This window comes from Sinocyclocheilus anshuiensis, unplaced genomic scaffold (assembly GCF_001515605.1).
Source record: "Sinocyclocheilus anshuiensis isolate Anshui unplaced genomic scaffold, SAMN03320099.WGS_v1.1 scaffold682, whole genome shotgun sequence".
Taxonomy (NCBI): domain Eukaryota; kingdom Metazoa; phylum Chordata; class Actinopteri; order Cypriniformes; family Cyprinidae; genus Sinocyclocheilus; species Sinocyclocheilus anshuiensis.
The window spans coordinates 120203-130948 of NW_015547682.1; the positions used below are offsets into that span (position 1 = coordinate 120203).

The following is a 10746-nucleotide window of genomic DNA, read 5'->3' on the forward strand; positions in this document are numbered from 1 at the left end:
ATGATTGTATATCAGTATAATATACTTATTCTGGAAATGAATTGTTGAATAAAGTTGTCATTTTTGTTTTCTTTGCACACAAAAAGTATTCTCGTAGCTTCGTAAAATTACGGTTGAGCCACTGATGGGAGATGGATTATTTTAACGATGTCCTTACTACGTTTCTGAGCCTCGATCGTGTTAGGATCCTTGCGGTTTATGAAGGGTCAGAGAGCTCTCGGAGTTCATCAGAAATATCTTAAATTGTGTTCTGAAGATGAACGAAGCTTTTACGGGTTTGGAACGACATGGGGGTAAGTGATTAATGACAAAATTTTCATTTCGAGTAATTAATGACAGAATTTTCATTTTGGGGTGGAGTACCCCTTTAATTTTCAAAACGTTAAACCCTCAAACTTTGACAAAAAAGCTTCTCTTGTCTAAAGCTTTAATCTAATTTCAGTTTTATTTTGATGAATCGTGCAGCAATACCAGATTTGCTCCAAAACCTAGCGCGCTGATTTGCAGTCTGCGGCCCACACGCTCAAAGACGACTGATGTGAAATGAGCGATAGCTAGTGTGACTGTTACGTGTCAGCAGCATGAAGATACCTCGGTGAGGTAGAGCACTTGTGAAGCGGACGGGCCAAAGAAGCGTGAATCCAGAGTGGGACTCAGACTGTTCTCTCCCAGCTTAGCGTGATCCAAACAGATCGCTCGCAGGTTCTCCACTGTAGTGTTATCTGTGAACACAAGCAGCACATTTCAGTGACCCTCACAGCCAGACCGCATGCTACACAGCAAGTCATCATGATGTTTGCTGCGACCTGGAGGCATGAGCTTCATGAGCACTCGAGCTCCGTCTCGCAGTAGCGGCATGCTCAGGGTGCAGCCCAGATCAGCGATCTGCCACAAGAAGGAGATATAGCGCAGATGCAGCGACATGATCTGAGGAGAGAAGAAAAACAGTCACCTCAACAAGACGTGCTGACAGACTATTCTGTGCGTCAGACCAGAAATTACAACTCTGGCCCATACCAATAACCTGATAACCAATAAATGACTGATATTCCACAGGATTTTGTCAAAATCAATGACAAATATAACACTAATAACTAAAATCAATTGTTTTACATGTACAATATGCATTAATAAACCTCAAAACGATTCAGATTTAACAGTGTATTAGAAGTAGAGCTGCACGATTAATCGTTAAAAGATTGCGATCTTGTTTCAGTCACCCACACGATCTAATTTCGCCCGTGTCTATTAAATCTTTGGAAAAAGTCATACTGAAGAGAGAGAGAGAGAGAGAGAGAGAGAGAAGTTACCGTGTTTAGGTAAGAAACAGCTTCACAAACAGTATTTTTCTGTCTTACAGTCATTCATGTTATCACAGAAATACTGGGATGAAAGGTTATAGTTTGGATATAAACACTGATGTCTAAGGTAGCGATCAAAATAGAGCAAGGCTTCTTTTGAAAGTAACTGGTGCTTCAAATAACGTTTGTGTCGATTGCATCGCTTCTCCACTAGGTGGCGACAAGTGCCCGTTTAAAAATGTATTTGTCATGGAATCATTCATTCAAGAGATTCGTTCAAAAACGCTGATTTATCCAGTACTGAAACAAGTGAAGTATTTATGAGTGAGTCATTGAATCATTCATTCAAATCACTTTTTCATAAAATTAATATAAAAAATTGGTGTATTAAATATATATTTTAAATACATATATTAGTTATATATTATCTAATTTGTAAGTCGCTTTGGATAAAAGCGTCTGCTAAATGACTAAATGACTAAATGTAAATATATTAAAATGTTTAATAATTAATTCAAATTAATTAAAGAATCATGGGAGAATCATGATCTCTATTTGAGACAAAAAAATCGTGATTTTCATTTTTTTCCAGAACCGTGCAGCTCTAATTAGAAGATTTATAGGTTTATATTAGTGCTGTCAAAATTAGCGCATTAATGCAGGCAATTAATTTTTCTAGTTTAATGGCGTTAAAATTATTTAACGCAGGGACGGAGCTAGGGTTAGCCACCCCACGCACAACTGCTGTTTCGGTCTCTTTTTTCTTGACAAGAATTGCATTTATTTAGACGCAGAACATCTTTACGAGCACATCAAACAGGAGACCTTTCAGACGCGAGCTCCAACTTCACCTCAAACGAGTGCAGAAATGGTACAGCTTCAGTAGAACATTCATTATTTCATATTAAAGCACGAATGAAACTACGAGCATGCGTGTCAGATCTGTGTCACGTTCAGCAGCGGCAGCTCTTAAAGTAATAGCAGCCAAATAACCTAATAACCCAGCTGCTGTGATGTCTGTTCATCAAACACAAGAAAAAAAAGAGGAAATCAATAACTTTTGTAGCTTTAAGGATTCATCTATTTCATTTAGAATTTAGTGTTTGATAACTTCATTCAATTTCTGTATATTTCCTACTTGCTGAAGGGCACAGGTAGCTAAATATGATATTTATTATAATGGGTTTATGTGAAGATTGTTTTAAGTTCAATTAAATTAGAAGTAGTTATTTTTTAAAGTCTAATAATATTAAAATTGATAGTTCTCAATTATACTGTAATGTTGGATGGCTATAGTCAATGGTTAAATATTAATAAAAGTATATTTATAAACTTTGATGTTAGTTGGGATTAATCACGATTAATTTAAGAAAAAATGTGATTAATTAGTAAAACATTTTTTAATTGTTTGACAGCACTAGTTTATATACTTAAGACTTTCAGTGAAAGTCTTTTTCTTTCTAAAAACTATAATTGACAGCATATACAAACATAAATCTATACTTTATTAATGCAAAAAAATATATATATTTACATAATAAAAAATATTAAAAATTACAATTCCCCCAATCTGGACAAAGTTACAAATGTTCTCTCACTTAAACAACTCTCAAAATAAAGTGCTCTGTGACTAGAAAAGAGGTAGAAATAACAATGAACTGAAAAGGAGTTGCTGTATATAACAGATGTCAGTTCCCACTATGTTTATTTTTTCCCTAACCTTATTAAATGTGTCATTTTCACGTCAAATTCTCACATTGTTTCAATTAATTCAGTTAGAATAATAAGAAACTGTGGAGCTGTTACTATTCAAATCAACAAACTCCATCTTTCCACAGGAGCTGCATCTGAAGTGGCATTAGATGCATTTACAGACTGTTTGATGAAGATGTCTTTATGAATGGTTTACTGAATCATTGACTCACTTGATTTGTTCAAAAACGTGCATTAATTCAGTAACGAAACACCGCTGTGTTGCTCGGAGACACACAACAGTTCTGCTGTGGCTTTGACTGGAACTATTTTCGTCAACGAAACTGAGCAAAAACAGTCAATATTGTGTCTGAAATGTAAGTCACTTAATTTTAACTTCTTGTTTATTGAACTACTATTGTATAAAGTGTGAAGCACAAACATGGCTCTCACCACTCCTGGCAAGCAGCTCTCCACCTCGGGGTTCGGGCCATCGCTGTAGTGGTTTGTGTGGTTCCTGGGCGAGCCGGTGGACGAGTCGGACGAGCTGTCGGGGCTGGAGGGCATGTTGGTGCTGACCTGCGTGAGCTTCGCTGTGATGAGCTACAGAAAGAGTCAGAGTTTTAGCAGCTCATCTCTGGACGCTTCACGTCAAATATCAGTATATACTAGGGGTGTAATGGTACACGTATTCATACTGAAAATGTGTATATGTGTACCGAACAAATCTTTTTAAATTTTTTCAGGAAATTTAAAGAATACCATTTTGGCGCTCTTTGATGTGGCGAGACAGATCGCTGTATAGAAGCCTCAGTTCTAACTCAGTTCCTCTTTACAACTAGTTTCTAGTTTTAATGTGAAATAAACATGAATGAACATCTCATGCCTCGTGTAATCTAATCACTCAATCATGTTTCAACCGCGGAAAGACGTCATTAAAACAGCTTGTAAACAGAATGTCACGCAGCATTTCATTTCCCTCAGGCAAGTCATCAGTGTCCAACAGCTCGTTATTTGCTCGAGAAATTAGCATTTTGAGAAATATTAGACTATACACTCGTTATATTTTACTTTACCTGTTAGTGATGTCTTAACCATTTAATGTATATTTAAATAAACCTTTTATGAAACAAGTTATGACAGCCACTGTGTAAATGATTATACTTAAACAACAAATAGAAATTGTATAATTTAGAAATTATGTGCAATTTACATGTTTGCGTACACATTTTTAATTTGAGTGTCGATTATTATAGTTAAAAATAAATAGTAATTGAATTTAAATTTGGGCTCTGTTGTTAATTGTAATCTTATAGTACTGTAAAAGGGCTCCCTATGGTTCAGAGGAGAAGTTATTAAAATTATCATTGTAATTGAATTTACTTAAAGAAAAAGCAATTTGTGCAGTAAACTAGTGTTACTACTGGCACTGCTGTACCGAAACCATACCGAACAGTGACGTCAAAACCGAGGTAGCGTCATGTTTGTGTAGCGTTACACCCCTAACATACACACTGAGACATCTGTAAAGCTCACAGTTTTATCTTTGAGGTTGAGCTGTCCAATCAGCCGGCGGTCCTCAGCGGGGTCCACGATCTCTCCTCCAATGAACAGCTCTACTTTAGTGTGTGTGCTGTTGGCTTTGATGCGAGAGAGGATGCAGCGGCGGACCGAGCCAATGGTGTCGTTGGTGTGGGACCAGATGTCCAAGTCCTCCACCTGACGGCCCTGATTGGGAAACCTCACCACCAGAGTGATGTGCTTCCCACGGAACGCCCTGGAGCGCAGACACAGACAACACCAGAAAGCAGTTCAGACCCTTTTGTCACTGTTTGGCTTCCTACTGCATGTGTTCAAGTCTGCATGAAATGTAAATTCACCTCATCTGTTTTCTAAATGCAAGTTATAGATCATACGGTGAAGAATCTAAGCATGTTTCATTTAAAAAAAAAAATGTTCTGACCTTGTTTAATTAAAATGTGAGCCGTGCTGGAAAAATAAGTGTGAATGCACACAGGCTAATTTTGAGCTACAGACAAAAAAAAAAGAAGTGTTTTTTCAATTTTGGTTGAATTTCAGGTTTTCACAAAAATGACTTGATTAAACCCTCGTCTAGCAATCCCAATGCTCCAAATAGTAATTAAACATCTAAAATTATCTTTATTTGTACGTTTTTTGAGAGGAGTACTATTTTCTCTGCTCTCTTCGTGCGCTGCCGCTGACTGATAATAATAATTGTGCATAAACTATGATGGAAACACATTTACTGAATAACTTCCACCATGTGCATCGAACAAGTCATGTGATTTGCGCTATGAGACGGGATAACTCGACTAACCAGCGGACCGATCTCGTTCACAGCATCTATATGTTGTTCTGAAAGGCCTGAGCAAAGCCTGTCGTTAAAGTATTTCTGTATAATTGTCTTAAAGGGGTCATATGATGCGATTTCAAGTTTTCCTTTCTCTTTGGAGTTTTTAGCAGCATCATATGACCCCTTTAAACGACTGTGTTCCCAAACAGCAGCATCCTCCTCCGAAAGCATTGACCGCATTTATTGTGTTTCGTCTGCTCGCTCTGAGGCGCAAGTCATTTATCACATATTAAAATTATTATATTCAGTGGCTTCTTCTAGTTTTCTGTGTGATATTTAGAGCCAGTTTATCAGGAAGTGACGATTCTGTTCTCTTTGACTCGCTGCATGGAAACGGTGCTTTATTCACAAATGTTTTATGCGATATTCCAGTTTTGCGCATGAGTTAAATTTGAATGTTTGTATGTAGACACAGCTAGTGTGCTGAAGTACAGAAGGTCTGGTATAACTGCAGCAGGCACCTGGACATGGGCAGGATGGTCCTCTCCTCGTGGTAGTCGCTGTCACACTCGGTGATGTACTCTCTGAGCACCGTCAGAACGCGCACCATGCGTATGGCCTCCTGTCTGGCGCAGTTAATGCTGTCCTTATCTCCGTCCAGCACACACAGCGTGTCGTACGAGGCCTTGAGCCGGTCGAAGCACGACTGGATGAAGTCCTCGTGGATCTCCACCTGTAAATGATAACCGCAGCGGATCAGACGTGATTTAGCGGCGTGTTAGCGGCTGGCGGTCGGGCGAGGAACACCGGCTCACCTGATTCACCTGTAGCTTTGGTCCGAGGTTGGTGTATATTTCTTTCAGCAGGTCTATGGCTCGAGTGGCGATGTCATCACTGCCTTGAATCACGAGCTGTGGAGAAGAAACCAGATGAAATCACAGTAAAATCTGAATAACATGATCTGGATGAGCAGCGTTCACACTGCAGCTGAATGCTAGGTGCGTTTCCATTACAGATATGCACAAAATGTCAATTAAAAACTAATCGGTTTCCATTAACCGATGTTATGCAACTAAACCGTAATTTTTTCCTCTTGCGATAAGTCTGATGTTGGTAGGTTTATGTGTATCGCAGCCACCGCACTAACCATTATCTTTAACTGAAGGAGACTGAAGCCGCTTCTGAAACATGCCGTTTCTTGGAGGTTATAGAACATTAAAGAATAATTATGTGGCTTTTAGGTATGCCAAGTGAGCTGTAAATGCAAAAAAAAAAAAAAGGTTTCCATTGCAGTTTTCCTTTTTCACCACTTCATGCGAGCGTAAAAACTTGTTTGCAATATATGGGAGTTTTTGCAAAATTGACGTGTTTCCTTTGGGTGTATTTTCAATTCGCAATTTGAAGGGTAATGGAAACGCAGCTTTTGTGAACTCAGTTCTTCACCGAACTCTAACCCAGCTAATGACACACAGCCGCTGTAGCAGATTCAGGGCTGGGCGATTTTTCAGATATTATGAATTAATTTGAATTAACTTTTTTTAATGAAGGCTTTACATTAAAATACTTGCAAATTCTACAATTAGACAATACACCAGGTAGGGTTGGGAATCGAAAATCAATTCCAATTCCAGAATCAGATACTTCTTGTAAACACCTATCAATTCCTGTGTGTGCATATTTTATTTTCAGCTGGCGAAAAGGGGCTGTTCAAAATGTATTTGTCTTTGAATCATTCATTCAAAAACACTGAATCATCCAGTAATGAAACAAGTGAATCTTGAGTGAGTCATTGAATCATTCATTCAAAAACACTGAATCATCCAGTAATGAAACAAGTGAATCTTGAGTGAGTCATTGAATCATTCATTCAAGAGATTCATTCAAACACACTGAATCATTCAGTAATGAATCAAGTAAATCTTGAGTGAATCATTGAATCATTCCATTCAGAAATTCCGAGATTTTGTTAGTTGTCTAATATTTTTTCTTCAGAATTGTGAGAGAACTACAACCTCCATAAAAAAAAAAAAGTCGATTTATCCAGAATCGTGCCGCTCTATTTTTGCACACAAACAGCTCTTAATCGAGTCCAGTTTTTATGCAGCCGGCTGATTTTTGTTCTTGGTATTCAGCAGCAATTAAATGTTTTGCAAAAAAGAAACAGAATAAATAGGTTTGATATCTAAATGTTTGTGATACGAGTGCATGATCGTCAGGTGTTACCCTCCAGAGGTAGTCGAGCCCGATCAGCTCCAGGTCGTCCATCATGTACGCCCTGCGTTTGGCCACCAGCTTGCCCTCTCTGCAGTTCACAGCTTTGAAGAAGCGCTCGAAGCACTTCATGCCGTTCTCCGTGAGCAGCGTGGGGTCCAGCTGCAGCACGTTGTTCTCAAAAAAGTCCTTGTTGATGTCGGGGTCCAGATCCGGCTCGTCACCCATGAGCTTGGAGTACCACTTAAAGCAGGCCTCGCGTACGTGGCTGTACCGGCTTCCCGCTCGAACCGTCTGAGGATCAAACTCTGTATGCTCTGAGCCAAAGAATTACAGTGAAAGTTGGCTTTCATTTACTGCAAAACTGGAAGCAAAACTGCATCTGCTGCTAGCTGACACACACCTCTGGAGAACTGCCTCATGTTGTCCATGTACGCAGACAGGTTCTCAGCCACCAGCGTGACGAGCGCGTGATTGTGCTGGAGCTGGTTGATCAGATCGTGACGGTAGAAGACGTGTGGACTCCTCTGCGTCTGACTGCTTGAGAGATGAATGATAATCACACACCGCCGACAGACGGGACAACCTCATGAAGACACCTGCTCCACGACTCACCTGAGGTTCTGAGGAGCTTCTCCAAACAAGCTGCAGATCTCCCTGATCTGCTTCAGAGCTGGAATCACCCACTTATCATTCGTCCGGAGCTCCTCGATGAAGCGGTCGATCCACTGCATCTTCTGATTGTCGCGGTCCTGTGGCAGAAACCCGGCGGTGAGTGACGGCACTACGGGTGTGAATCCTCACTGGAGTCACGATTCGGTTACGATTATCATGTCAACGATTCGATTCGATATCACGATGCATCACGATGAGTCTCATCCTCAATATTCAGTATTACAGCACATGGCTACATTTTTCATATCAAATTTATTTTGTGCATTTTCATTAAATTACATAAGCAGGCTACTCTTTAAAATAATTACAAATGAATAATAAATCAAAACAATTGTTAAGAATTTAACCAACTAAAAATAGCTTCAAAACATACAAGCCAATATAAAGTAATAAAGGGGGAAAAGACAATTACAAGTGATTAACAAAACGTACTTTCAGTATCTGAGAGTGTTCTAAGAATCCGAAAGTTTACAGACAATCGTAGTTATGGGTTTTTCTTTTTCCCTCAGCATTATTGCTGTTTGATTATTACTGATGAGATCACAGACAGTGGCAGCTTTAATAGACTGCATTCACACTAATGCACAGATCTGCTTCCACATATCAGATGTTTTGTGCTGTTCTGAAAACATAACTCAGTGTTTACATCAAGTTCCCATCATAAAAGTATTCAGAGACGCAAGTGTGTTTAACCCAGCCGCGATCGAGCTTCAGGACAAACACACACAAAGCGCAGTGAAAGTCTGTCAGTACGTGAGTTTGTGCATCTAATACGTACTGCCCTCCAAACGACAGAAATGAAAGCATATCTACAGTAAAACACTGAAATAGTGGCGAGTGGAAGCAAACACTGTCAAGCAATGGATTTTAAAATAGTGGGTGCATTTTTTAATACTCGCGTGACAAGTGCGTATGTGAATGACGTCAGAAGGCTATAATCAATTACGGTCCATTACTGCATCGATGCTGCATTGTGATGCATCGTAGACACGATTGATTTCAACACCCCTAGACGGCACACAGGTGCATGATGGGAAGAGATGCACTGAAACTCAAGGTCAGACCTGCGAGCAGCTGTAGTCCAGGATCTTGATGTGGGCGCTCAAAGCCTGGTCCATGATGTCGACGGGGACGTCATCACTGTGTGCCAGGTTCCACAGCAGGTTGAGCACTTTGTGAGCCATCACTCCGTCCTTATCGTCCTCCGCCAGCCTGCGGATCAACTCCAGAAGCTTCTCCCGCTGCTTCTTACCAGCGTTCGTCCAACTGGCCTGCATCAGAACGCACTGATTTATCACAGCATCCTCACAACAAAAGCACCCTGTATTACATGATGAGTGTGACGGCGGCTGCTCACCTTGAAGCAGTCGAACAGGTGATCGAGCTGCTCCGGGGAAAAATCCCACGCTAGCTTGGCCAACAGATCGTGGACGTTCTTGACGATCGCTTCGTGTTTACCAGCCTGAGAAAACATGACACAGTAATAATAAACCTTACCTAGTCTACAACAGACTTCAGACTGAAAGCAATCCAAATTGAAACTTTACGCACGTGCTTCTTTCTGGACACTTAATATTTGGCAATATAATTGACTTGATATCAAAGACAGTATTGGAACTGAACTGAGCTGATGATGACATCACGGTTTTCTCCAGAGCTGCTTTATAGATTAATTAAACAATTTACAAAGTTATTAAACTGAACTGAATCAACAATAAACTGACTTTAACTGAAAATTGACTGTTTTTAGAGCTGCTTTACAGCAGAAATTAATTTTGTTTGCATTATTGAAACACTATTTTCCTGTTTAACACTATAGAGCTGCTTTGACTATAAAGCGCTATAGAAATAAAGGTGACTGGTGCTGGAGTCCATTCCTGAAACACAGAAAAACTGGTTTTCTGATTCCTTTCTGGTCTGACACTAAGACACTTTTCCGTCAGGGAATCATGCGGAAAAATGTTGTCACCAGGAAAAGTTTTCCCAGCAGTAACAACAGTTTAGCCAGCTAGGAACTGCATTACCATCTGTGTGAGGGAGTACACATCAATGAGAGAAAAGTCTACAGGAAGACATGTAGAGAAATACTGAACGGCTGGCTTCATTCAGACTGATGTCACTGGGATCATGGGCTGGTTAACTGGTATAACCGTAACTAGTTAGGTTAGTCGTGTGGCTGCAGTGATGAACCTGAGCCGCCCAGATGTTGTCGAGGTCCTGCAGGGTCAGAGCTTTCTCCTTAATGACGAAGCGCAGGATCTTCTCCAGCTTCTCCACGTACTGCGGCTGGTGCAGACTGTCTCTCAGCACGATGGACAGAATGTTGTTCTGCTGAATCCATTCCTGAACACAAACAACATCATGAGCACTTCCTGTAGCAGCGCATGACTGAGTACAGGAAGTGTCTAACACACACACACACACTCTCTCACACACACTCTCTCACTCGCTCACTCACTCGCGCGCACTCACTCACTCAAGTCAAGTCAAGTCTGCTTTATTGTCAATTCTTCCACATGTACAGCACATACACACAGAGAATTGAAATTGCGT

The 10746-nt window shown here is 40.2% G+C and overlaps 1 protein-coding gene across 1 annotated transcript in view; it reads right to left on the reverse strand.

Moving 5' to 3' along the window:
* The window catches only part of LOC107703102 (probable ubiquitin carboxyl-terminal hydrolase FAF-X), a 57097-nt gene that overhangs the window by 28444 nt on the left and 17907 nt on the right, over window positions 1-10746 (reverse strand). The window contains exons 10-21 of the mRNA XM_016505625.1: window positions 10384-10536; window positions 9551-9655; window positions 9258-9464; window positions 8134-8270; window positions 7922-8055; window positions 7531-7835; window positions 6123-6218; window positions 5829-6040; window positions 4530-4770; window positions 3447-3596; window positions 807-927; window positions 592-722 (exon numbers count right to left, since the gene is read on the reverse strand). Of these exons, the coding sequence (XP_016361111.1) occupies window positions 592-722; window positions 807-927; window positions 3447-3596; window positions 4530-4770; window positions 5829-6040; window positions 6123-6218; window positions 7531-7835; window positions 7922-8055; window positions 8134-8270; window positions 9258-9464; window positions 9551-9655; window positions 10384-10536 (1992 nt within the window). The remainder of the gene's footprint in view (window positions 1-591; window positions 723-806; window positions 928-3446; window positions 3597-4529; window positions 4771-5828; window positions 6041-6122; window positions 6219-7530; window positions 7836-7921; window positions 8056-8133; window positions 8271-9257; window positions 9465-9550; window positions 9656-10383; window positions 10537-10746) is intronic.